Source organism: Acomys russatus, chromosome 8, assembly GCF_903995435.1.
Source record: "Acomys russatus chromosome 8, mAcoRus1.1, whole genome shotgun sequence".
Classification (NCBI taxonomy): domain Eukaryota; kingdom Metazoa; phylum Chordata; class Mammalia; order Rodentia; family Muridae; genus Acomys; species Acomys russatus.
Window position 1 is genome coordinate 75,028,822 of NC_067144.1, and position 27,984 is coordinate 75,056,805.

The 27,984-nt window shown below is 49.5% G+C and overlaps 1 protein-coding gene and 1 pseudogene across 1 annotated transcript in view; both read right to left on the reverse strand.

Moving 5' to 3' along the window:
• Positions 1–27,984, reverse strand: part of LOC127192954 (40S ribosomal protein S19-like) — an 877,505-nt pseudogene that overhangs the window by 48,381 nt on the left and 801,140 nt on the right.
• The window catches only part of Dscam (DS cell adhesion molecule), a 574,658-nt gene that overhangs the window by 5,624 nt on the left and 541,050 nt on the right, over positions 1–27,984 (reverse strand). Inside the window, exons 30-33 of the mRNA XM_051150389.1 lie at positions 26,205–26,320; positions 23,017–23,166; positions 13,754–13,951; positions 12,143–12,445 (exon numbers count right to left, since the gene is read on the reverse strand). Coding sequence (XP_051006346.1) covers positions 12,143–12,445; positions 13,754–13,951; positions 23,017–23,166; positions 26,205–26,320 — 767 coding nt within the window. The remainder of the gene's footprint in view (positions 1–12,142; positions 12,446–13,753; positions 13,952–23,016; positions 23,167–26,204; positions 26,321–27,984) is intronic.

Sequence of the window (27,984 nt, forward strand, 5' to 3'; positions counted from 1 at the left end):
ATGCCCACACGTACCAAGGCCACCACTGAGATGTCCGCTCTAGGAAGAGAAGAGTTCAGGGTAGGGGTGACTACTGGACACTGACACACTCTCTGGCCCCCTGTGCGCCCCCCATCTGTCTCATGTGGGAGACACCCATTCTTGATTCCAGTGGCAACAGTGCATCCTGGAGGCTGGGAGGGTAGTCCAAACAGGGCTAGTGTAGCCCTGGACCGGGTGGCCTTGTGTCTACTTAATGGCTATGATTCCATTAAGTAGCTTGCATGCAGGTTTCTCCGTAGGACAGGAGTTTAGAAATGGAGGTCTACCAGAAGGATGAGACAGCGGATTAGTGGTCCCCATGGACACGTGGCCAGGAGACCTGAGAAATGACCACTTGGAGTTAACATGGGCTTTACATCCAGTGACATATGTCTCTATGAGAGCCAGGCATAGGAGCGTGGGTGACAGAGACATAGGGGACGGAGCCATGAGAGGATGGAAGCAGAGCCAGCATGGTGGGGTCATATGCCCAGGGTGGCCTGGCGTCAGCAGAGCTGGGGTTGGCCATGAACGTGCTCTTACCTAGGGCCCTCAGGGGAACATGTGTCATCTGGTGTCTTGACTTTGAACTTCTGGTCTCTAGAACTGTGAGAGAATAAATCTGTTTTAAGCTCCCAAGTTTTTGTGTCCCAAGACTTGTCACAGCAAGCTTCGGGGGGAAACCGACACTTTCTTCTTGTCTGGGATGGGCTGTGGTCTCCCCATCAGAAGACGCACCCCCCTCCTTTCCCACCAGCGAAGGGAAGAGCCAAGCCTGAGCCAACAGGCCATATAGAAGCCAGCCCTGTCAATGTGGCCCCAAGAACAACCCAGGGCTCCTCAGACAGGAAGGGCTCACTGGGCTCAGCTTCCTGTGGCTTACCTTCCTGTGGCTTCTCTGACCCCACACTGGTCAGCTCTCGACTCCACGTGTGCACCACAATTTGTAAACCATGGTGCCACCTCTGGCAGGCAGTGCACCCTGAGCATCCTGTGTGAGGGACCTGGTGCTGCATAGACATTAGAGTCTGGCCTTCATCTTCACACCGTCTGCGGAGAGCCTCGCTGCAGACTGAGCTGTGGCTTGGGGGACAGTGGTGTCACAGGGACCACTTTTCCTTGGTTTCTCTAATTGGCTTCCTGCAGGCCTAACCTTCCCTTCCTTCCTTCCTCCTTCCTTCCTCCTCCTCTTTATCTTCCTCCTTACCCTCTATTTTCCTCTTTTTTCCATCCTCCTCTTCCTTCCTCTTTCTGTTTTGTTTCCCTTGGACAAACCTTTCATATATGAAGTCAAAAGCATACAGAAGGTTACAACTCAGGGGCTATGGGTGGGAGAGGGGCAAGGAAAGAGCTGAGTACAAGACAGCGCTTGGAGCACAGACAGCCGACAAAGTGAGAGAGACAGAGAGACAGAGACACAGACACCCATGCCTGTGTTAAGAGGAACATCCAACCTGGATTCTCCTTCATCCCCTCCATCCCCTTTGTCGCTGTGCACCTCACTACCTGCATAGCTTTTCCCGGGGTTACCTCAGCCCAGCGAGTACCTCTTTCCCACGCCAAGCAGGGAGAGAGGATTATTGGGGTCCCAGCTGGGCCTCTGAAACACAATCCACTGTTGGCTCCGGCAGTTTTGAAGTGCACATCCGTGTGCCCATCAAGCCCCTGCACTGGCTGCTCTTGTGCTCTACAGCCCTGTATCAAACAGCAGGACCACAGGACAGGATGCCCTCTCAGGAAACAGAACTCAGGGAAGCTGAAGCACAGGTGAAGATGCTGAGCTGGGCCGGGGAGGGGGAAGGGAGGGGTGTGGATGAAGGAACAGTAGGAGAAGACAGATCAAAGAGATGGGACACACACAGAGAAGATGGAAACAGACACAGAGAGATGAAGATTAAAGGTGGGGTCATAGGTAGAGGAAAGCTGTGGAGAAAAAAAGCCCTTTGTGACTCAAGGGACATCAGAGAGGGTGTGTGTGTGTGTGTGTGTGTGTGTGTGTGTGTGTGTGTGTGTGTGTGTGTGTGTGTGATGGGAGTGCCTGTGCATTACAGTCAGGGACTAGCCCCTTCTTGGCTTCAAAGATGTGCCTGACCCAGCAGGATAATGCACATTATTCATTCTAGGTGCCCTTTCTCACCTTTCCCCCTGGGCCTTGCTATAGGTGGCAAACTGCACTCACCTCTGACCTTCCAGGGGGAGCACAAGCCTCAGGTTTGACTGTATCTCAAGGGAGGAGGGTGATTTAGCTATTAACTCCGTGCTATGTGTTATTTTCTGAATATAATGCTTCATTCCTCATCCTCTGCCACAGCCCTCTGGGGACCTTCAGTGACAATAATGTCTCCGAATGTCCAGATTAAGCAAAGCTGGCATCGATTTATCCCCTTCTCCTAGCCAGCCAGCATACAAATGCAGTCCGGCCCCCTGGCCCCTCCTAGACATGGCTCTTGCTACTGCAGCCCCTCACCCACCGAAGACTCGGGGCCTGTCATCCTCCTGCAAGGAAAGGGGGCCCTCAGCCCGTCTGCCCTGATGGCCTGGATGCTGTGAAAGCTGCTCTATGCAAATGTTACCTCCTTTTAGCTAAAGAACTTCCTGAGCTTTCTCAATGTATTCAGACTCATGCACAAAGTCTGAGCGTATTTCAGTCTGGAAAGGGGAAGGCAGAGTCTATCAGAACGGCTGCAGAATTCTGCAGCTGGGGGCGGGGTGTGTCAGCCCACACATCTCATCCCTGCTTCCCCCCCCCCGACCCCCGCCACCAAGGGCATCTGTCATCCACTACAAGCACCTCATCCAGGCCAGCGAACCTTCACTGTTGCTTACCTAAGTACTGGGGGATATGTGACAATATTATTATATGTGGGACGGGGCAGGGAGGTATGGATGAGAAGGGAGGGGGTGACCAGCAGCCCTCCCTCCCCCCAGCACCACAGATTACCACCCTGCCTCAAGTAATTGATGTCACTGATGTTGGGAGCCCCTCAGAGTGGATGGTGAAAGCTCATAAAACTATAAGCGGAACTTTCTTTCCTTTCAGTTCTACATGGCACATACTAAACTCAACCCCTGTAGGGCACCATTTCTCACAGTGTACCAGCCCATGGGAAGATGGGCCGGCCATACAGTGGCCAGAGGCAAAGCCCAGGCATTTCTCCCAGTGAGCCTGGTGAGGTGGCCACTGGTGAACCAGAAAGGCCGGGGTTTGCAAGTTCATGGTGAAATCCTTCCCTCAGCTCTTCAACAGTTCGAGGACCCCTTGAAGCAACACAGTCAAGTACAGAGGCCTGGGGATGTCTTGAGGGGTTCCAGCCTGGCAGAGTCCATCTTATGCACTAAGCTGTCTCCCCTACATCATGGAATCTGTACTGGAAAATGTAAGGCGAGTGTGTCCTGTGGAAGAAATAAGTCTATGCACCGGAAGGGCTGAGCATCCTTGGATATGTTGTACCCTGACGCTGCTCTTAAACCTTGTTATCCAGGACCTGGGAAGCTATGCAAATGCTGTCCCAAATTCATGGAAAAGGTAAAGTGTACCGCAGTTCCCCTGGGGGCTCGAGTTGCCTCCTGGGAGACATAAAAAGGATCTTTCATCAATTTCTAACAAGGTTTTGATGTCTGTGTTTGGATGCAGCTGGTTATTGATGCAGAAGTAAGAAGCAAAGGGCACTTAGACCTGGAGTTCTAACAATTTCACAGCGATGAGCCTTGCAGCATTACCGCCAAGGCGCTTGTGACCGGAGGCGGGGGTGGAGTCTGCCCTAACCTCAGGCAGCCAGGATCTAACATGGTCTTAGTTTAATAGTAATGTCATACCGTGGTAATAAAAACCTTGTAAACCAACCTCTCTGTAAACGAATCTTCACTCCCGAACAGCAACCAGAAAAACCTCTAAATAAATAATGTGACATTAATATCAGAGGGTGCAGTGTTTGTGCTCAGTTACTGCTCTTGGCTTGCGGTTCGGAGCCTTCATGCATTTTTAAGGGCGCACTGACATTGTGGATCCTCCTACTTGCTCATGGACTCTTAAAAACTACACTGAGGTGAGGGGTAGGACTTTGAGTTGGTCACAGTTCAACAGTCTTCAAAGGAGTTTATAGGAAAGTAGGCGGCATCAGAAGCGACTCCCTAGACTTCTGGGAGTGAGCGCTCACGCATTGTCCTTTGGGAATGCTGGGAAGGGACATGAGGTTGGTTCTAAGACAGATCTGTCCCTCTCAAGAGGCCCCCTGGGGAAGCACACACTGGCATGTGACTGACACTGGGCTAGGGGCTTGTCCTTGCTCAGTGTTAGGGACCACAGCCAATGAAATGGTGTACCTAGAACCTCCTCACCGCGGGAGCTGAGCCACGCTCGAGCAAGACAGCTTTGCTGGGACTCGGGGCTGCAGACTGTAGAGTAAGCGTGGTGCTGCTTTGTCAGTGTCTTGCAAGCTTGTACTCTGAGAGCACTGGTAAAGCTACAGAAAGGCTCAACTGGTACATCCCTGGAAAGCACGCCTTGCTTCTTTCTCTGGCATGCGTTAGACTGTGATGTGGCAGAAACCACAGGGGACCACATTAAAGGATGGTGTTCTCCATTTCTGTCTCTTACAAATCATTCTGTAGACGTTCATGATGCTGACTGTGTGTGCACATGTGTGTGCATGTAGGTATGTGCACAGGCATGACTTGTCTTCCACAGCTGGGTTTTGCCCTATTTTTTAGGTTTTGTTTTGTTTTTAAAGATCTATCTGTGGTGTGTTTTCAGGACCCCTCTCTGCAGGCCTCTTTTGTGATACACCATTCAGGTGAAACAGTGAGTTAGTGGGTGGCAGTTGGGGTAACACTCTGTATCTTTCTATAGTAAAGAAAGTCTGTCAGTAGTAGTGGTCCATACCTGCGTTGCCATGGTGTTTGAAGTCACTGTGTTGGGCTCTGTTGTTTGTCTTCTGTGGCAAAGGGTTTTCTGCAAGCTGTTCCTGTTTACTCATGGGGACGCAGGCAGCCTTCTTATTTCTACATCACTGGCCCATTGGGGTAAGGCTTTGAGACCTAACACCTCCTGAGAGACGGGATACACCCTTCAAAGAGCCAACAACTAGAACCTAACCCCAGCAAGTCAACCAAAAAAGCAGCCTGCTGCCCGTAGGGCTTCAGAAGCCAAAGAAAATGCCGTTGTAGCCAAGAACATGTACAGAGAGTGAGGGAATGCCCGACGGCCCGAGGAACAGGAGCGGCTATGTGTAGACTTTGCAGAACACTTGGCGGTGTTTGAGCCCCGGGGACAGTAGGCTCCTCCTGAAAGCAGAGACAGGGAGGGACAGTAGAGGACATGGCTCCAGAAGACCCAGTAACATAGATGCTCAGCTTCTGTTTCCAGAAAATGGAGTGACTGGTTAGTTTTTGTCAACTTGACACAAACTAGAGTCACTGAAGAAGAGGGGATATGGGAAGTGTTTTCGTCAGGTCGGTCTGCAGCTGTGTCTATGGAGTAGTGTTTTGACTAATAATTGGTGTGAGAGGGCCCAGCCCACAGAGGGCAGGGTCACCCACGGCGGATGGTCCTGGACGGTAGAAGAAACTAAACAATCTAAACGATGACTGAGAGCAAGCAAGCAAGCAGCCTTCCTACACAGTTCCCGCCTCTGCTCTTGCTTGACTTCCTGGCCTGACTTCCCTCAATAGATTGGGATATATTAGCCAAATAAACCTTTTCTTCCCCAAGTATCTTTTGGTCATGGATTTTTTTTTTTTTTAAATCACAATAGAAAGCAAATTAGGTCACATACTTAGAATTCTAAGAATAGAGCCGTCGAGAAGAAGAGCTTCTGTCCTGAACGTGCCGAGGGGCCGTCCCTGAGAGCACAGACTAGAATCCTAGGGGGATCTATAAGGAGCTGAGCCGGAACTGCCCGTCAGGGAGATCTGGTTTCTAGGAAGGAGCAGGGATGAGCATACCGCTCTACCCTGGGTCGCAGAGTGAGCAGGGGAGCCATGCAGCAGCTCGGTCAGCTCACATGACTCTGAAACTGACCTGCCTGGGGCCTCTGTCTGATCGGTCGGATAGGTCTCTTGACGCAAGCTCAGTCACACCTCCAACTTTTACCTCAGCTCTTCTGTCCACTTGGACAGTGGCCCCACAGGGTCTTCTCTACACCTGTTCGCTCTTATCATGTATAGTCCATTGCTTTTGAAGGGCTTCTCTGACCATCTTTGTCAAAACAGCACCGCTATGTCATACCCCATGCCTGAGCTGCTTTTCTTCCAGCACTCGGCGTGGCCTAAAGCAATTACATCACTATAGCTTCCTTTAAGGTGGGGTCTTTCTGCGTCTATTTAGAACCATAGCCTCAGCTCCCAAGCCACTCAGCAGACACCTGTTAGAGTACAAACTGCAAAGAGAACTAGTACATTCTAGTAAATTGGCTTAAGAGGTACAGGTCCTAAAAATTCAAATATCATTAAAGTCTAAAAGCCAAGCTGCAAAGGAAGAGGCAGAGATGCCCTGAGACACTGAGAGTACATATAAGTGCGTGCTGGAGCTGGGTCCATGTGATTGCATCTGTGTCTGAGCATGTGCTCGATCACACTCAGTTGTGGGGACATGTATACATGGCCCAACATGAAAGTATCAGAGCCTTGCACTTGAACGGGCATCCTTTTCACGGCTCTTGGAGCATCATTCACGGTAGGAACGTCAATCTAAGTGAGGAAGGTGATGTGCCTCAGTGCCTAGGCTTTAGCTGATCCTCCGGAGCAGAGGAGAAGCTCGGAGGCCCAGCTGCTCCACGGAGGCCCAGCTGCTCCACAGAGGCCCAGCTGCTCGGCAGAATCTGTGGCAGTTTGGCCGATAAGTGTCCCCCATGGTTCTGTGGACTTAAACACACAGTCCCCGAATGATGGCATGTTAAGGAGGGTTAGGGGAACAGGCCTTGCTCATGGCCCTGTGTCACTGGGGATGGGCTTGAGCCTTCTCTCCCTGTTGCCTCTACTTCCTGGTCCTCCCTCCGTGCCTTCCCTATGCCACCATGGAATCTTAAGGCCAAATAAACTTTCTTCTACAAGTTGCCTTGGTCCTGGTGTTTTGTCACATCAGCAGAAAGATAACCAGCACAGGAGGGAGTGTGACGCCTTGCAGCGGGCAGCAAATGTACCTGTAAGAGGTGGGGCACCAGGCCTAAGTGTGTGGAGAGTCAAGGGGAGGGAGGTTGGGGTGCTTATCACTTACTTGCTAGTGAAGCCTTCTGGAGTCTAATTTTTGTTAAGACACCAACAACGAAGACCTCAGATATAGAACAAAACTTACGTTCAGAACGGTAGGTAACCTAGGTCGGAACAGTGCTCCACCGTGCAGAGGCTGAGCCATCCTCTACATGCCTGTGTTTTTCAGGTATGGGCCTGTCCATGCTGTGGGGCCTGCCTCACTCCTCACTCTCTCCTTGCTCAAACTCAGACGGTTAGGAGAGGGTGACATAATGAGGTGAAGGAATACTAAATTATAATCCAACAATAGCTTCAGAGACCTGGCTGTTCAGTGGCCCCACCCCCTTGACAACAGCTGGCTGGATGAGCAAGCCCTTGGCCAGCTGCCAGCTGCCTCAGAGGCATCTCTGGTGCAGAGCTGGGGCGGATGGATTTAAGGTGAAAGAGAGCATAGGTGCAGACACCTTAGCGGGGTCTCACTTTCCCTGAGGCTGCTGTGTCAGGTGTGAAGGCAGCATGGAGGCTTTGAGTTGATCTAACTCACCCCTGCAGTGTCATCTCTCGGTTGCACAGGCTAAATAAAGAAGAAGCCGTAGCCAAAAAGCAGCAGAAAGTAGCTCAGAATATTCACAAAACCAAGAAGGGCTCTACAACCAGGGACAGCAACCCCCCCCCCCCGAACTTTCCAGAAGCTCCTCAGAGGGATGTAGAGCTTGAACGTTTTTGCCTTTTTAAAGATGGGAATTGCTGTCCCTGACCGAGGGAAGCAAGCGCATTCTAGTAAGATGTACTATTAAAATGTACACAGATCCTCAATATTCAAGTCAGGAAGTATTAAAATGTACAGCCAGACTCTGACCCATGGGAGATCATCCTCCACCTGGAACTGATTTGTTTGGATTTGTGAAGGGCAAGAGGAGAAAAATACAGCATTTTGCTTAAAAGTACGTTGGAGTCAACTTGCATGTCCTTTTGTATCTGCACATATCTGACTACTCACTCCTGGTTTTTAAAGTATTAGCCCACTGTTCAGTCTCATCACAAATACAACATTAAGTGTGAATACATCCAATAATGTCTATATTGTGTGCAGTGTGCACAGGCACAGCATCACATGTGGATTCCAACCCTGTTCATTCATTTAAGACTATTTCTTGAGCGCTGCCTAGGTGCCCACTGGATATCTATAAGCCTGGGAAAGAAAGACAAAAATACTCAAGACCTGCTTCCTCCTTCCTTAGAGCCATGACCTGGTCAAGTTCATGTTTGTAACTTGATTCCCATTTGCATGGAATTTGAAAGTTTGGGATCACAATTTTTGGTACTGAAGAAAGGCAGAAAGGATACAGAGATAAAACGTAGAGCTAGTGGCACAGAGAGGGAAAAAGCTAACCAGATCGTGGTAAGGCTGTACTCAGATGCTGACAATGACATGCCTTATCCCGAACTCAGAGGGACATGGGGGCGGGCGTGAGGGTGGGGCTGGGGGCGGGGGCAGGGGCACGGGCGGGGTGGAGGATGGCCAAAGAGCTGCCAGCTTGGCTGCTTCCTGCAGTTAGCACCAAGAGATGTCAGACAGCCTTCTACTTTGCACGTCTTCCACTTGAAGTGAACGCAGCCATCTTGACTCATTTCCACCTCAACAACCCCTAAGTGGCCCTGCAGGTCTCCCCAGGGACTATTGGAGTGGGATGTGGAGTTTTACAGCCAGATCCTGGGACCAGAGCTCTGCCAGCCTCTTGGTCACTTTCTTGGGCATTATGCATTGGTGCATTCAGGGCTGACTCACGTCACTTCTGCCCTGACCTTATGGCTCTAGTTTTTCTAACCCAAACCAGAAAGATTAACCTGGTCCCACTGTCACCCAGGACCATGGGTGACTCTGTCAGGAAATCGCCTGTGCTGTACTTGATCTACCTGCTCTGGGGGTCATTACACCTTCAAATCTGCTCTCACACTGGACTCGGGATCGTCCAGAACCATACTGTTTCCCACACAAACTTGAGTTGCATTAAGAATGAACAACAGAAAGGCTCCCAGAGGATGAAACATCCCCCTAAAGCATATACAAGATGCAATAATGACACATCCCTGTGGGGTAGACAGAACAGAGTGTGTGGACATCCGAACTCACATTGATTTAAGAAATTATTCATATCTAAAGTTATAAAATCACTTTACTTTAAATAATGCATTAAGATGATAGCCACTTTGTGGTGGTACCAGGGATGCCCTAAGGGACCCAGGCAACAACATCATGAACCAAGTATAGACTTTAAATAAATAAAAAAAAAAATCCTTACGCCAACCGTACAGACAACAAGCCATCTGAAGCCTTTAATGGTTTTAAAGGCTCGCAAAAGTAGGGCAGCCATCCTACCAGGGAGCACGCTCTATGCCCCAAATCACACTTGAAGGGGAAGTGATGGCAAGTTCTTATGTGAGAGCAGAAAGTACTTACAGGGGGCATAGAGATTAAGTGGGTGATTTAGGGACATCGATGGTGGCTGAAAGAGGAAGAAGCCCCCCAGCAGCATGTGTGGAGACCCCTACGCTCCAGGAAGTCTAACAACTACCTGGAGGTTGGCTGGTACCCCAGAGCACTTTCTCCCCGCCTTGCTTCTCTGCATTTTTTCCGTGTGCTGATGTACAAACCCAGTACAACAATGCCAGCGCCATGCCCACCGATTGTGGATTGTGGCTAGTGCAGCCAAAAAGATGCCCAGTGGCTCATCTTCCCTCCTGCTGGTCTTGCCACCTCTAGGATGAGCAAGGTCCAAAAGCCATTACACTTATCACATCTTATTTTCATTTGCCCCTTTTGAGTAAATACCAAGAGCAGCAAAATACACGAGATTAAAAATACCCACAAACAACAGCTCGTCCTGTCCCTGCAGAAGCAGACAGAAGGAAAATAAATAGAGTTCTGACTATTGCATCTGCCACAAGTCTTGAGTCCATTTGGGAGATTGCTTGCTGGATAGGTAATTCTTATTTTTATATATTTTAATGCATTTATCAGGGCCTTGTTTCAGCTGTGCCCTATGCCAGAAGCCTGAAAGCGGTGGTTATAACTTAAAGGGAAGGACACTTTTTGGCCTAGTGCTAGAACTTTGGCCTCATGGTGGATCGCATCCTTGGCTGGTCACGGAGGGGAAGGGTATGGGGCATCTCTCACAGATGGGCAAAACAAAATCACAAAAGGTGTTTCCTGGGGTTAGCAGCCCACTGGCCTGCTGGGCTCAGTCTGAAGCTTTGCTTCAGTTGCACTGGGTATGGCTTGTCAATACCATAGCCAACATGTAAGAACAGAGCCGCTACAGAACACCAGACTGCTGACAAAGCCCCCAGGTGGACGGAGGTTCCTGGTGTTTTTTTGTTTTGCTTAGACTGTGGAGTCCTTGGACTTGTGAGCGCCATGAAAGACTGGGCCTTTGTGCCTGTGCGCTTTGTACATCTGTTCCCATCATGTGTAAAGGTTTAGCTCTCACAAGCCCAGGGTATCCACCCAAGGTCAAGCTGAAGGTCATATTAGCCCCTGACCTAAAATTTCCAGTTTCTGTCATCTTCAGTGAGTACCTAGGTAAAGGAGGCCCCTGGCACTGAGCCCTGCTAAGACCGCTCTCTTTTTAGAAGCTCCCGGGGAAACGGCCTTTAGAAGCCACAGGAAGGCTTTGAGTCCACCCTAAGTTTCCCAGGCTCTGCATGGACAATAGCCTCCTGTGGGACGGATGCTGTCCTGCCTGTGCTGGGGCCCGGGATGGTGAGCGTGTGTCCTAGGGCCCCTGGGCTGGAAGCTGGGTCTTCAGAGCCCTAATCCTGGGAGGTGGTGCAATCATAGGAAGTGGGGGCCCAGTGGGAGGTCATTAGGTCATGGGATACTGCCCTGGACGAGGCCTAAGGTGGTTCTGCACTAGTTAACAGAGAGCTAGTTGTTAAAGAGTGCTTTCCCACTACTAACTTGCACTCCTGGTGTACTCAGATAATCAAGTTCACTCCTTCTCAAGCCTCTGAGGGAGCTGCAGACCAGGTAGCTTAGTTTTACAATGAAGCTTAATTGTTTAGGGGTTAAGGTATTTTTTTTTTTAGGTCTAGATAGGTGATCTAAGTTGATAATGACAAGATGTGATGGAGATTGATTTACATTCAGGAATTTAGATGCACCAAGATAGGAAAGATGTCTTCTTCAAGGCTGCCAAGTACAAATAGCCAAAACACTAAGAATGTAACACTTATATAATTCCTGACTGTATCACGGCTCTTCTTGCCATAGGTAATCTATTGTATATATGTGTGATAACATAAATGTGTATGTACAAGAATAAAATAATAATAAAAAAAAAAGGAGTGCTTTCCCACCTATCTCACTACATGGGCTTTTAAAAGTACATGAATGCCCCTCCCCCATTCACTCTGAGGTCCTCACTTAACTGTGTTTGATGTCAGCAACCTCCAGAGCTGTGAGCTAAATAGCCCCCCCCCCTTCCTTATAAAGCACCCAACCTAGGGAAACATGTTATAGTGACGGTCCCCACCGACCTTACGGGCACGGCTGTTTTGACTGTCGTCATCTAGGATGCTTGTATTTAGAACTGACCCACCAAGTAGGAGGATGCTCAGGCCACCTTCTGGAAACATTTACACAGGAATATGGCTGCCAGAGACTTGCCAGTTGCGTTAGCCATTTCTAAGGAGCGAATCCCGCAGCTACTGCTTGCTTCCCCTCCCTAGACCCCCCTCCCCCATCAGATCTCAGATTCACAAATAAAAGAAGTGACTATTGCTGCTTCCGGTGCAAACAACTGTGGGAGAGATTCGCCCTGCAGCACTCAGCCAGTCAGTGGAGCATCCATGCAGCCCGAGAACTGACCAGAACTGCTCAGGGTGGACAGACGTCCTCAGTAGTGGTCCCCGCCCCGCCCTGCCTCCTCACCTGGCCGATGGGCCTTCGGAACCGCCATGTTCATCACTCGTCCTCCATCCTGAGGTTTTGGGGGAGACGCAGTGAACCTGCAGATCCCCGACTCTGAAGGGGTACTGGAGGTCAGACTGTCTGTGTACTCGTTTGTCCCTGCCGTCAGCTGCTCGGAGGACGTGTCGGATATGAAGCACTCTGTGATGGTGAACTTGGCATGCCTCAGCTGCTCTTCCATCTTGGCGTGCTCATAGGCCCTGGCCAGTTCTTCGTAGGTAGAAGAGGCACTTTCTGTGGAGACCATGCTGCTTCTAGCTCGGTCTGTACCACGGGGGAGAGAAGAGGGGGAGGGGGGGTGACTCAGTCAGTGGCCTATGTTTGAACCAATGTGATGACCTTCTCTGGCCTGCGGCTGTAATTTCCAGATGCACAGGATCTGGGGAGGCTCGGCTGAGGCTGTTCTGAGGAGGCTGGCCTTCAACACAAGGCTGAATTGGTGAGCTGCAGGCTCAGTGAGAGGCCCGTTTCGAAAATAAGATGAGGTGTTGGAGAAAGACACTCAGTGTCAGCCTCTGTCCTCTATGGGAACACGTGAATGTGTGCACATGCATACTTACAGACACATACAACACGCACACCTGTGCATATGCACACACACATGTACTCACACATATGCACACACATATGCACCCACTCCCACATATGCACACACACATGCACACACATACACACACACACACGCACACATGCACTGAGGCTTGGCCTTTTCACAAGGCAGAATAGTCCCTGGCCTCCAGGTCTCATCCTTTGTTGTTACCACTGTTGATGGGAACTAGAAAATAGGACAAAACCAGTGCAAACAGCTTCGCAGCGAGGCCCTATCACCTCAGTCAGAGGTGTCTCTATAATTTAAATCTATGGAAAAGTTTTTAAGTCACCTCTGAGAACCTTCTAAGAGAAAATAACAGACATAAAAATAAATTCCCACAGGGACACACCGCCTCTGGAGCCCTGTTTTTGAAGTGTTTTGTGAATAAAAAGAGTACTAAAATTTCCTATAGCTGTTAGGTTCAGACATAACTTCTGAAAGTTTAGGAAAGTTCATTCTCAGAAGTGAAAGCTTGGTGGTTGGTGCCATCAGCTCCAAGGCTTGTTTACCTTATAATCAACCTGGTTAGTTGCCAGAAGGACAGGCCTGTGACCCCTCTAAGGGGTGCTATGACCCTGTCATGGAAAGGTGTCAAGTTCAGGCCCTTAGTCCTGGAGGTGGGAGTGGGTCAGACGCCCTCAGAGCGCAATCAGCAATTACTGCTGCTGTGTGGGTGAGAAATAAAGTGTCTTTCTCTCTGTAGGGTAGGTAGGAACTAAAAGGGGAGAGCAGCACAGGTGAGGAATTCACGAGATCTGCAAAAGAGACTCGCTTCTGTTCGACCTTGCAGAGCTCAGTGAGGCCTTGCACGTGGGGAAGGCTACACAGTCGGCCTGGAAACTGGTGGAGAAGCGGTTGTCACGTGAAAGTGGCCTTCTCAAGGGAAGGCAGGCGGGAGGAAAAGGAGGTGTCCCAGGCCTCCCTCCTCACTAAGCTGGGGAAATCCTGCCATGCCCAAAGGGGAGGTGCACAGAACCCACCTGTGTCTTGTGATGGGCTGACACTGTAGCTGTCGCTCTCCTTGTCCACGGATCCTGTAGCCCTGGGAGTGGGCAGTCTCCAGTCCGTGGTGAGGGTGTGTGCTGAGATGGTGGGGTGGGGTCTGTTGAGGGTCCACTGGCTGGCATACCGGTTTCTTGCTGTGGGTCCAGCCTTCGCGTTCCTCCTGGTGGTGGGGTCTGCAAAGAACAAGGGGACTGATGGGGGTCTGTCTTCAGGGGTCCTGCAAGCTGTCAGCCTCCCCACTCAGCCGAGGCCCTGGCAAGCCTTCCTTGGATTTTTCCATTGAAGGCCCCCTTGACTTCTTTCATAGTCTACCAAGTTCACCAGATATTTAAGCATTTAAGAACTCTCACAAGCAGAAGAACACCCCATTTGGGTTTGGAAGATGCATAACAGAACCTTATTCGTGGCTGTTAACAGTCCTATGAAACATTCATTTTAACTTTCCTGTTAGACGAGGGAAGCTGACCAAATGTGTTTGAACAAGATTTCCTTTCTGAGGTCCATTCAACCTTCAGCATAGACTGAACTACACTCTGTTCCCCATGGCCCCCCAAGCTCTCATCTTGACTCCAGAGACATCAAACATGATCTCATTTGGAAAAACAGTCACTGCATACATAATAATTCAAGAGGAGGTCACAGGGGGAGCAGGGTGGGTCCCTACGCTGTATGCCTTATGAAGGGAGAGCTACAGGGGGAGACTGCCCCCTTCAGGGGGAGCCGAGCACTGCACCTGAGTCTAGGCTGGCCAATGGCTGCTAAAGCTTTAGGACACTGACATCAGTGGCTCCGGAACACCTGCTCCTTCCCCAGAACTTTAAGCTGAAGCCCCTGGAGACAGAGACTACATCTATTCTCTGTCCCACTGTTCTCTCAGCGTGTGGCAGCATGCCTCTCCATGAGCATCCTGGGAACTCTGATGAAGAAGACTTGGCTTTATTTCATATGGACAATAAACAGTTAAATGGCCTCTGGATGACATGTGTCAACTGTCTGTAAGAAGCGTCGAGGTCCACGAGTCCTGCGGGAGTTATGTTTCCTTCAAGTCTGAAACTAAAGGCAGCAGGTGGGAGGGGGGTGCAGAATGCTCTTAGCTCTATAAAGGGACACCCAGCAGCAGCAACATGCGTTGGACCCTGGAATGGGCCTTTCCCAGAATTCTGTAGAGCAGGGGAGGTGTTCTGTTCCCTGGAGTGGTTTTTCTGCGACTCTATCTGAAAGTAGCCCAGGGTCCTGGAAGGGCCTTCCCCGGTTCTGTACGCTCGGAATTTAGCACAGGCGCAGCTACTTCAATAGAACGAACTGACATCCAACTCTGGACACCGCCATCTATGCTCAATTACTTGCCCCTGTGAATTTGCATTTCTCCCCAGGGCAGAGGCAAGGGTATGTCTTTAGAGCTGTCTATATGTACGCTGGGACTGGAACAGCCTGAAGTCATGTCGTGGACAAGCAATGGCAGCTTGGGCATTCTGCCCCTCTGTTCAGGCACTGTCTCCTACTTGGCCAGATGTGGTCTGATGGCAGCTGTCTATGTCTGTAGGTGGGTGTGCACAGGACCATGGCTTGCCCATAATTCCCACTGGAGCACGAAATGCTGACACTGGGCATCAGGGAAAAGCCTTTCTTTGTAAATGGAAGATTTTCCCCTTTGCAGGTTTCTAGTTATTGGTCTTTGAACCAATCCATCATCCTAGGATTCAGGAGAGAAGCATTAAGAAGATGGCCAGATCAATACATTTTAGGATTCTCTGGGTCATCAAAAGACCCGGTCCCGGCGCATGCTTTTGGCCACATTGATTTTTCTTTCTTTCTTTTTTTTTTTTTTCTTTTCCAAGACACATTTCATCGCTTGCAAAATTCTTCGGAAGAGGCTTCATTAGAAGACAGCTTTCAGCTTTGATGAGAGTGCAAATGAGCCAAGTGTTAGAGCCCTGTGCGTAGCAAGGTGTGAGCGATAACTGTGTTTTTCCCAAGGAAGAGGAGCCTTCCAGAGAGGGCCTCCAGGAGACAGAGAAACAGTGTCATGGGTAGGAGTCTAAATGTCTTCCAGGCACTATTGACTTGATAAGTGGGGCTTAAATAAGTACAGCTTGTTATTTAAATGCTAATGAGTCTTTTCTAGAAAATTACCCAGCCCCTTATGTAAGTTTTGAGGAATCTCATTTTGTAATTCTTTGGGTTTCTTGCAGCCACACTTGTAGAGGAGTCTGAGTGTTCTCTTGGCCTGGATGCTGGGGCAGACTCAAAGCCCCTAATGCTCTCCTCGGGTCTCCCATGCTCACCCCTGTTTCCTGCCTTTGCAAGCTCACTCCTCAGTGGTGGAGCACAGCTCTTCCTCCTCATGGCCTCCCTTCCCCACGGAGACCTCCCTATTTGGAAATTTTCTATTCAAAGCTAGAACTCTTTTCTAGTTAATTCTATTCATTATTCCCTTTCCCCAGGATGAGGACAGTGCTAGCAGTGGCCTGATAAATGTTGAAAATATAGGTCATGGTATTCGTTTTCTGAGCCGCAGGCCACAATTCTGTTCTGCACTAAGCAGGTGTCTGTCCGGGTGCGGAATGGTGTCAGGGTGTGGGGAGACAAGGATAGTTGATACATTGTTTTTAATAACCAGGATTTAGTAACCATTATTTTGTATCTGAATTGAACGAGACAGGACAGCTTCCAAGCCAGCGATGTAAATACTTGGATTCTGCTCGGTGGTGACTTTGCAAGGCTGACTAGCTCATCTAGGAAGTTTTATGCCACGGCATGGAAGATTCCTTGTCAAGTTTCCAAACCTCTAATATAAATACGACTTAGCGGTTAGTGCCGTGCCTGCTAAGCAGCCGGCGGGTGGAGAGCAAGGGATAGAAACAACTCCTGACCTTTCAACTCGGGGGTCTAAATCTGCATTAAGTTTCTGCCCGTTGAATCGAGTTGTTTTAATAATTATCCCAAATTCAGGATCAGAGAGGATTGTGCGGGTAATAGGTCGGTTACAAAGCATGTCACGTGTGCCCTGCTCGCCGGATTCTTCTAACCCTCTGCTGTCTGTTCTTACATCTTGTAGTGAGGCCTCGGCTGCAGGGGCTCAGCGGCCTTGTCATGTGCTAACAGTGGGACTGACCAGTTCCCTTCCTAAGCAGCAAATGCTCATCCGGGCCTTTCGGTGGATGGCTGGATCCGCTTGTGCAGCAGAGCTACTTTTTCCTGTACTCCCTAGTACTGTGCTGGGTGATAGAGTATATATTCAAAGTTACAGCAGTAAAGATTCAGTGTATATGCTGTAAGTGCTGTAAGCTTCTCCCATTATTTGGATACAACGTAGTCACATCTTCCTGTGTATTTTTAATAATTTCTATCTGAATAATAAAAGTCAATGCAATGTAAATGCTATGAAATCAGTGATTACATTGCATCGTTGGGTTGTAATGTATGGGGGGTTAATCTACAGATGAAAATGCAGTAGACATGAGAACCCACTTATATGTATATATACATGCATATGTATGTATATACACACACAAAATCATGCATATTCACCTGTGTGTTATATGTGAGGCCTTCTTTAGATCCCACATGTCCTTTATGTAGTATCATCTATACTTGGAGGTTGCACACAGGGCCTACGTGTAGTGCTTTTGAAATATGTCATCTGGTTTTGAAGCCTAGTTTCGTTACTCAAAAACCATGTAACTCTGGCTTCATGACCTCATTTGAGTAGGCCTGTGCCCCTTATTTCTGAGACTGCTGATATCATTGCCACCTTTAGCTTTGGGTGATCTGAATGTGGCAGGGCACCCTGGGTATCTAAGTCTGTGATGCCCGAGCAGCCGGCATCATCCTGGTGGGACACGCCCTGGGTTTACTGGGAGAACTCAGTTAATCTCGAAGGCTCAAAACTTGATTTAGACAGTTTGGCAAAAGAATGCCCCTTACAAATTCATGAACCAGACGTTTCAGAAATTTGATGGGTGGAGACAGACAGGGATGGGCAGGCAAGGGCCAGGCCGAGAGCCCGCATGACCAGGCCACTGGCTGTGGCACAATACAGGAACGTGAAGTTGCTCTACTCAGAGGTGGTGCAGGGCTGGGGCTGCGCAGGAGAGGAGATGGGGACAGCAAAGAGCACTCTTTTTCTGGCCAACATCAGCTACCTTTCCTGCGCTTCTCTGCATTGTAAGGTCACAGCTTGTGGGCTGAGAACTTGGAGAGCATCTGGGATTCAGGCCATGTCTGGCAAGGGACTCCGCCTCAGGAGTGAGGACCTGTGGGCAGACCTAAGCCCCAGTGCAGAAGTGGGAGTCAGGAGAAAGACGTGGTGGGGGAGGGGAGGTGTTGGGCTGAGCCTGAGCCCCAGGGTCTATGATTCCTGGGCTTAGAGATTCTTGGCCGCAGGTGCAGTTGTCTGGGGCTTAGGGGTGTTTGCTTTGCTTTCAAGTTGTGAGAACAGCTCTTGGGATCTTGATTTCCTGGTCTATGTGAGAGGATTGAATTATAACTTGTGAAATTGACAGTCTGTGTCCCTGGGCAACGTGAGGATCAGATGCCAGCAGGGGCACTTTTTAATCATTTGACCTCAACATCTGCTGGTTCTATACCTAAGGGTTCAGGCAGCCCCTAATTAGAACTATCCAGGGGGAAAAAAACAAGATGTAGAGTCACCCTGTCATCCTTCTCTGACTAGGGTGGGGTAGCAGCTTATTCACACAGGGTACACAGGATACTGGGCATTATGAGGAATCCACAGATTATTTAAAGTACACACGAGGATTTAAAGTACACACATCTTATATAGAAACACCAATGTGTTGGTTACTTTTTTGTCAACTTAGCACAAGCTGGAGTCATCTAGGAAGAGGGAACCCCAATTGAGAAAATGCCTCTGTCAGACTGACTTATAGATAGATAGGTTTGTGGGGGCTTTTTCTTGATTGCTGATTGAGGTAGACGGGCCTAGACTATGGTGGTTCCCCCCACCCCCCGCGCTGGGTAGGTGCTTCTGAGCTGTGTAAGAAGGCAGGCTGAGAAAGCCATGGAGAGCAAGCCAGTAAGCAGCGTCCTTCATGACCTCTGCCTCCATCGGCTCCTGCCTCACGTTCCTTCCCTGCCCTGACTTCCCTCAGTGACTGGCTGTAACCTGGGTGTGTAAGATGGAACAAAGCACTTCCTCCCCAAGGTGATGTTGATCATGACGTTTATCACAGCAACAGAAAACGAACTAAGAAAGCCATTTTATACGGAGCACCTGAGCAGCCATGGCTTTTTAGCAACTTGGAGGTCCCAGAACCCACAGATAACAGAGAAAGGTGATATTTAATGGATTCTTGGTAAATGCTCTGTATACAAGTGAGCAAACGAACGTATGAATGAATGAATGAATGAACAAACGAGTAGCTTTCAGGTAAATATGATATCCAGCCCCTAAAGATAATCATAGGTTGTCACACCCGCCCACTTTGCTAGTTTTCCCAGGAGATGATCTTGTGGGCACTTTTTTCAGTAGAGAGGAGAGAGCGTGAGAGTTCCAGAAGGTTAGGGCAGACACACTCGCGCTGAACACAGATCTCCAGAGATGAACCAGAGAGAGGTGGGATCGGTTGGCTTCCCAGGTTCTACTTAGGTGATTTAAATTTCCCGTCACTCCTAGTGCTGTCATCCTGACGTCAGCACTCTGTGGTGGGTCAGAGCCTGAACATCTTCACCAGGTGCCTAATGTGTGCCGTGCACTGTGGCACGTGCTGGCAACAGGATGCCAGTGAAGGCCTGGGTTCAAGTGTAGAACGCCAGTGCCATCTGTGCAGGAGAAAGGCTATAAGCGGAGCAGAGGACACGGCCAGAGGATATGTCTTCACACATGGAAAGCAATGGATGCCACCTTGTTTCCATTCTTCACCCACAGGACAAGAACTTGGCACACCCCCCTGGCGAGCTAATGAAGCACTTGGGAACACAGCTCTGTAGTGCAATCACGTTTATCTACAACCAGCAGCTTTTCCTGTGCTCTAGTGATAAACAAAGGCTCCTGCAATGGCAGCGTAATCATAACACAGAGGGCAGAGAATGATGGCTTTTGTGGTTGACACCATGGGGGACGTAGTTGGATCACAGAAACCTCGGTATCCGTCGGGACTGAACCCCAGAGCCTCCTTGGATACCAAAGCCTGCAGATGCTCAAGACTCTGACAAAATGACACAGTGTTTGCATGGAGTGTGTGTGTGTGTGTGTGTGTGTGTGTGTGTGTGTGTGTGTGTGTGTGTGTGCGCGCGTGTGTGTGTGCGTGCGCGCGCGTGTGTGTGCGCACGCGCATGTGTGTATGCGCGCGCGCGTGTGTGTTTGTGTGTGTGTGCATGTGTGTATGTGCGCGCGTGTGTGTGTGTGTGTGTGTGCTCCCATATGCTTCAAACCACAGATTCCTAATAGTGTCTAATTTAATGCAAAAACCTACAGAACTCTGTTCCTCCGCAGGCCCTGAGGGAATAGTGATCAGAAGGCCCCAGCCCTGCTTGGTACAGGAGGAATTTTCATTGTTGGTTCTGATCTGTGTGCAGCTGCAGCTGCAGAGGCAGAAACCCCTGGCTGCAGAGCTGGCTTCTCCAATGAATCTCTGCAAACCCAACAAGCTGCAGCAGCACTGGGCTTGGGCCACAGGACCACAGGGCTGTGCTGACACAGGCGTGATACAGGGTCAGAGGTGGTGGCAAGCTCCAGGGAGTAAGCAAGGACCTGGGTTCTGGAACATTCCTGAGGGTCAAACTTCTGAAGTTTCTGTGGGCGCAAGTCACCCACTGTCTTCATTAAGAACAAAACAAAACAAAAAACCTTGACTATCGCTGATCTCTGACATTTTCAGTTTTGAGAAAAACATTAATAGGAAAAATAAAATCTTCAATCGAGTGAGTTCAGGATGACGCTAAACAAAACAATTCCGTCTTAGCACAGGAGGAGAGAGCTAGACGGCGATGCTTGCCATCAGCGCGCTTTAATGCAATTCACTATAAAGGGAAAGAAACCATGCTCTTAAATTGTAGCATGTCCAGGTGACAGCCAGGTTGGATCTTAGGACAAATGCTGCAGGACTCTCAGAATGAAACTGGAATGCATGGCCTGGTGTGGGCAGCTGTCCCTGTCTCATACCCACGGGGACTGCTTTCCTGGCAGCCTGCCAGCACCCCAGGGCTGGAGAGTCTTGGGTTTTCCCCCCTTCCTGCTCTCTCCTGACAGCCAGTTCTAGCTCTCCCTCTGATGGCCTTGGTTCACCCATCCTCCTCCATGGCAGCCTCCCCGAAGAACCCCGGTCCAGGGAACCCCCTCCCACCGTTCCCACACCAGACTGCCTTGACTCTGTATCTCTTCATCCTGCCTTTTCTTTATCTAACTCATCCCGAGAAAGAAAACGAATCCCTTGTTTAGTATCTGCCTTCCCACTAAAATGAAAACACACGTCTTTCCCCATTTTCTCTGCAGCGCACTCCTGCCACCGAGTATGAGCCATCTGTGCCAAGCAGAACCCGAACAACCACGTCTCAATGCTGAATGAACGAATTCGTCAATTTCCCCAGTGACATTTAACAACCTCAAAGCCACAAGATGCGTAGCACATTCCTCCAGGGTTCTGCCTGCTGGCTGGCACGCCTGGCTTACAGCGTCTGCACTGTACAGCGTCTGCACTGTACAGTGTCTGTCTGTACAGTGTCTGCACTGTACAGTGTCTGCACTGTAGTGTCTGTACTGTACAGTGTCTGCACTGTACAGTGTCTGCACTGTACAGCGTCTGTTGATAGTTTAAATGCCGGCAAAACCACTCCCCACTATCCCAGGGCTTCCCCTTCATGCAATGGGAAGTTTCTGGTACATTCCCGCCACTGCCTCTTCTCTTGCATTAACTGTTTGCGATAGCCATGTGGACATCTTTGCTCCTTGACTATTCGAAGGAAAGCATGATTCTGTGTTGCTTTTTACCTGGCACATGGAACCAATGTGCTGTGATCAAGGCAGGCAAGACATATCTCCCATATGCGTCAACTTTGCCTTGATTTAAGAGCAAAAAGTAGCCTAGAAATCTAAGAGGGCACCGCCAGGAAGAGGCTGAAGGCCAGCCTTGGACCAGAGTGATGAAGCCAGTGGCTGGAGAGTGGGCGAAGCATTTCCCTAACAAGGCTCTTAGCTTGTAGACACAAACCCAGACAGCTACCTGTTTCACTCACGTCCTACTTGTGTCTCCAGGACGTACTGATATCCCTAGAGGGGAGGAGACAGTTTTAGCACAAGGGACAGACGAAATTTGGCTTCAACATGATCAAAGCCACTGTCGCAGGTGACCTTCAGCCCTGTTCAACACCTTCCCGAGTGTGCAACCACCGGGTTTGGGAGTTGATCAGTCACTTCATGAACTCTGTGGCACACGCTGGAATCTGCAGACTTCAGCGCCCGGCAATACATCACGGGTTGTTCTCATGACCCTCTATGGCTCTAGAAGTGTGAATTTCACTTCCAAACTAAAAGCCGGAGAGAAAAGCTTCCAAAGTGACAACAAAATGGGGCATCAATTTCTCACCCTTTAAAGGGATTTAGGAACAGTTTAAATTATGAAGAAACCAGACTACCCAACTAATAAGCTGGATGCACATTAGGAGACCTAACTCTTTGCGGTAATTAACTTCCATCTATTATGAATGCAAATATGAATAATTAAGTAAACAAAAATGTCTGTGTCGGCCGGAACTGTCGTTTTTCTTTGTGTGTTTAGGAGACGAATGTAAGCCTCGAGGTCAGACACGCGTACGGCAGCTTTCTGGTTTTCCCACCTGATGTGTATAACTTGGAGTTGTCTGTCTGAAACTCCGCCTTCCAATACGTGAACTGAGGACTCTCACATCTGCTTATGAGGACAAGGTTGCTGTGGATAACACATGTGAGAGTGTTTCTTTCCCCAAACGGAACGCTGCCAAACACACTAAAATTAGTCACCCTTCTTTTCTGCATGTTTTACAAAGTTCAAAGGATCCAATCCACCTAAAATTTCTGGAGATTTTTTACAGTAAACCAATACTAAGATTTGTTGGTTTGAACTGACACATACTTAACAGTGTCAAGAAATAAATGAAATCTCAAATATCCCAATTAAAAATTACTACTATTACTTAGGTGTGCAATGAAGAAGCCCCACAGTTGTGTTGGCTAGGGACACGAAATATTGTCAGCGTTGATAACACCCACAGCACATTCCAAGTGCTGTTGACCACTCACTTGTTCCTGGCCGAGCATCTGAAACATCCACTAGGGGCCCGGTGGCCTGAGACACCGATTGGTAATGCACCGTGTGAGTCACTGTCAGAGACTTCTGTTTCGCTGCCTCCCCAAAGTCAGCATCTGTCAGCAGGACTGTGGAGCGGTCATCTGCAAGAAGGGGCACACAGGAAGGCCAAGAGTGTTTAACAAAGAGAGGAATAAATACCAGCTCTGCGTTTGTGTCCGTCCGAAGAGTCACACACACTTTGGTGCAGAGGAGGCCATCTATGCTGAGGCGCATCCTTTCTGTCTCTTGTGCGCTCAGCTTTTTCTGAAACCAACACCACCCGGTATATCTGACTACTTGGCTTTCTTTAGAGTTTATGTGTTTGTCCAAAACTTGCCTGATGTGTTGTGTGATATCAATGCTCCCGGTGATGGGGCTGCCTGCGGGACAGGCCCTTTTGGCTGCTAGAACACTCTTCGGGAATTAGGGAACAAAACTTTGCAGTCCACCACACTGGGGTTGGCTGCCACACTGGCCTCAGTGTTTGGAGGACAAAGGGGCGGGGCCTGTTCCCGTCCCCCTGCTACTTCTGAGCTTTACTCTTTAGTGAACACTTTGACTGACCTCGAGGATATCTCTCTTGTAAGAGAACACACATAGCACAGGCTCTGGAAGGCAGGAGGAGACAGGAGCCAGCACCTCGGGAACAGCTGTGTGAGGCATGTGCCACTGGCTGAGGACTGCTTTTACCTTTCACACTCTCTTTGGAGCCCTTTGACACAAAGGGAGACTTTTTGGTTTGGATGCGTGGAGTTTCCGTACATTTTCAGAGACTGTGATTGCGGCTACTGTTCTGATTATCAATCACCCAGCATGTCTCAAGAGATGGGGGTGGGGTGGGGATGGGGGCACTGATTCTATGTTCATAAACAACACGGCAAGGCTTCTGTGCCCAAAAATGGCTCTGAACAGAGAGATCCTCACAAAACCCAGTTGCTCAGGCTCTGGCAGGGGAGGAAAGAAAGGCCTCTTGAAGTTAGAATCAAATTTCTTGGCAGAGAACTGGGGAGGAGGCTGCCAAGCTGTCTGTGAGTGTCCCGGCGGGTGGCACATAGCACAGGTTGGTGCTGAGACAGGTGCCAGAGCTGGGCTTGGAGGCTTGGCTCTAGAGCTGCCCTCACAGAGAGTGGGATTTTGGACAGAGATGGTCTCACAATTTAGAGCTGACACCAGAGGCCCCCTATCTACCCTGGTTTGTCATTCGTAACACAGCTGTGTTGTGGATTCTGGTGGGCAGTTGTCTTTTTAAGATGAGATTCATGGCTGGGTTGCAAGCCTGTCCTGGGCAATGTCAAGCGCCTCCCCGGTTGTGAGGGTAGCCATTTATTCCAGACAGAGATGAATGGTGGTCTAATATTGGACTCTAGTAACCAAAGCCTGGAGTGTTTCATAGTGGTTAGAAGATGCCGTCGGCCCACTGTTTGGGAGTCAGAGGAGGTAAATGATAGTTGGCGACAGACGATGTTGGGCAGATTGTATGAATCTCCGGTCCGCAGGTCATGGTGACATACAGAGATGACTGGCAGACCATCCGGCATCCAGCCAGCAACAAGGGGCCCATGGAAGCCACGTACCGCTGGCAGGCCCAATCTTGCTGAAACAGGCATTTGAAGGATTGCGAAGGGTCCTCTATAACCCCTCGCCTTATGTAACCAGTGACCTAGCCAAGCTCCCCGAAGCGTGCCTGTACTCCAAAGCCAACACACAGGGGGTGCTTAGCAAAGTGCAAGGCCAAAGGCGGTTTTAGTTTTCATGCCTCGTCTATACAGATCAATGAGGGGCATTGCAAAAACCCCAGTAGCAAAAAAGACAGACAACCGGAAGCAAAGCACGCCCTTCTGTCGGCACTGAGAGAAAACTAATACACCCTACTGCATTTCAGAGAAAAGTGGGGCTTCCTATTTGACACGGGGCCCAAGAATTAATGGGAGTCAGCTGACTGAGGGCCAGACTGGACTTAAGTCATGGTTCTTCTAAACAAGGCTATGCCTGGACTGAGCGCTGTGGCAGGGAGGGCAGCCCAGGCCTTAGCATTTCAAAGCCAGCAGCTCAAGATACTGCTCAAGATGGCGGGGCAGTGAAAGGGTGATGGCCATAGGAGACTTTCTTTCAACCTGACCTCCTCTTGCAGCCTTCCTGGCAGGAGGCAGTCAGGGGCCCTACTGGGAGGCAGGCAGTGTATCTAGGCCACGGGAAAGGGCTGGCCTAGCACCGAGTGGCAGAAGATGCCTTCCAAAACAAATGCAGTTTGCAAAGGGGTGGTCCCAGTGATGGTCCACTAGGCGTTAGTCATATTTTCATGGTTCTCGAAGGCGCGCAGGACTTAAGAGGGTCCTGCAGAAGCCTGCTGGCATGGTGGCAACCATCTGTCACTAGAGGTGAATGGTACGGTGGCAAAGCTGGAGGTCAGCCAGAAATCCTGGGTCTGCTACTGTCTGATGACTTTGGCTGGCTGTGTAAACCTTTCCACGTCTCATATAAAAGCAGTTCCCTTTCCTGTGAGCTGATGGGAGGTTAAGCGAGTAACACACAGAAAGTGCTGTAAGGGCACATGGGACTTAGAGGGCTCTCGATACATGTTAGGGGCCTCTGTGGCTGTTAGCAATTACAGGAAGATGACAGGTCAAGATGTTGGGTGGATAGGCCACAGTGCCTGTCCCTTTTTTATTTTATTTTATTATTTTTTTTATGGTTTCTCTAAGACTGGGAAACTGGGGGGCTGGCTGTTTCTCTCAGTTCAGGATGTTACGAGATGCTGGGAACAGGGTTACAGCCTGCATGGAGGCATTTATTTATTTAAGTGTTAATCAAATTCTGAAGGTTTATTTAACGGAGGCTGACCTTGTCAGAGTTGGCAAGGAGAGCACAGAGGATATCTAAAATGGATCTTTAGGAGGCAAGCTTAGAGGCTCACTGGGTTGTTGAGTTTTCTTCTCTGGAGGGACAATGGTCTCTGCAGGAAAGGCCCAAAGCTGTCAGAGGTGGGGACCCCTCATCCTGCCCGGCGCCAGATATTCCCTTCAGCTTGTCTACTGGTGGGCACCCAGGCTGCCTTCCTATCCAGTCCTTCCGGGTCAGGACGAGAGAGTACGGGCGGCTCAGCAGGCAGGCTGTGTAACGCAACTAGCAGGGTGCTTACCTATGGTTTCCATTGTGTCTCTCTCTTCGATCAAAAGCTGAGCCCTGGGTATATCGATGTGCATTCTCAGGGTCTGCTGCTGCTTGCTTAAGGTGTCTGACGTCCGCGTGTTCTTACTGAGGGAGGATGAGAGACAGGACGCATTAGCCGGCCCAGCTCAGCGTGACATACGTCAATGTGCCACAACGCTATAGCACTCAGGTTTATCGCTTAATTATGAAAACAACTTGGAGAGAGGGGAAGGGAACAGCACCTGATAGAAAACTGCTTTGCCTTCACCCAAGAGATATTTACTAAGATTAAACTTCAGTAGACAAAGGAGGAGGGTCAGGACATATAAATCTCTAATAGATGGGATTTAAAAAAAAAAAAAAAGATCAGTCTTGAGACAATTCCCATTTCTTGGGTAAGAGTGAAAATGAAACAATTCTTTAAAAGGGCTTGGGGGGGGGACACACTCAAACGATAACATTTTCATTTCTCAGACATGAGACACGGCGGTGCCGGCGAGCGGGAACCCTGCGCAGCAGCTGGGCACTGGATGTTGGGTTCCCTAACAGACTCGCATCCATGCCTAGTTGTTTCTGTTCTAGTGATGAATCACACGCCTTGTTAACATCTCCACCATCACTTTGGGTTTCCTAGCTGAGCACTGTTTTGCAATAGAGAGGGAAAGAAAAAAACGACCCTCAATTACTAAAATAATTTTATCTCAAAAAATTTGTGTACCAGAAAAATTACTCTTGAGAGCGAATTCTCTAAAAGTAAATGGAAGTAGGTGGTGAGACTGCCTGGTAATCACAGCCGGTTCCAGCCCGCAGCTCAAAGATGAGCCTTTATGCTGAACAGATCTAAAAGAGCCGACAGGGGCCTCAATTTGCAATCTACTGTAGGGGTGGTTCAGTCTTCATAAGGGTATGCTATAGATGTTTAGATAGTTTCTGAAGAACCACCCAGCAAGTGGAAGTCACTGGGGAACTTCTTCCATGGAGCCATTTACGGTGGCCCTATGTCCAGGGGCAGAGTCTTCAAGACCTCTACAGGGTGATTTCTGGAATCAGGTTCACCTAATGATTTGGTTGCCTCTCTCTCTCTCTCTCTCTCTCTCCCCCTCCCTCCCCTTCTCTCCCTCCTCCTCTCTCCCTCCCTCTCCCCCTCTTTCTCTCCTTCCCTCCCTCCCTCCCTTTCTCTCTCCCTCCCTCCCTCCCTCTCTTCCTTCCCTTGCATTTTCAGTCTCTCTATTTTTTGTGCCTGTGCTTCTTTATGCGGAGGCTGGAGGCTGACGTTGGGCATCTTCCTGACCAGCTCTCCATCTTATCTTTCTGAGACAGAGTCTGGTTGAAGCCAGCACTAGCCGTTTCTGCCAGACTAGTTAGCCAGCAGGTGCCCAGTGATGCAGACATAGGCACATCTGATTTCTTACATGGGTGGTACCAATCCAAGGTCAGCCCTAATGTGTGCGTGGCAGCCTCTTTATCCCCTGAGCCATCTCCTCAGCCTCACCTGCTAGTTAGTTTGAAGGGAGAGCAAGAAAGGTCTGAACAATGCACGCTGAGTGCTTTTCCCTCCAACAAAGGACTTTCCTTGGTTCCTGCTCACTCCTAAACCAAGCAGCTGATGGGGTCTAAATCATCCATGCGAGGAATCCCTGTATGCTGCCTGTTGAAGCCCAGGTTACCACAGCATAGCTAATGATGCCCATTCCTTACAGAACACCCCCCAAGCAAGGCTGCTCCTATAAGATTCACTGCTCCTCTAGGTGCTTGATCTTGAACCGAAT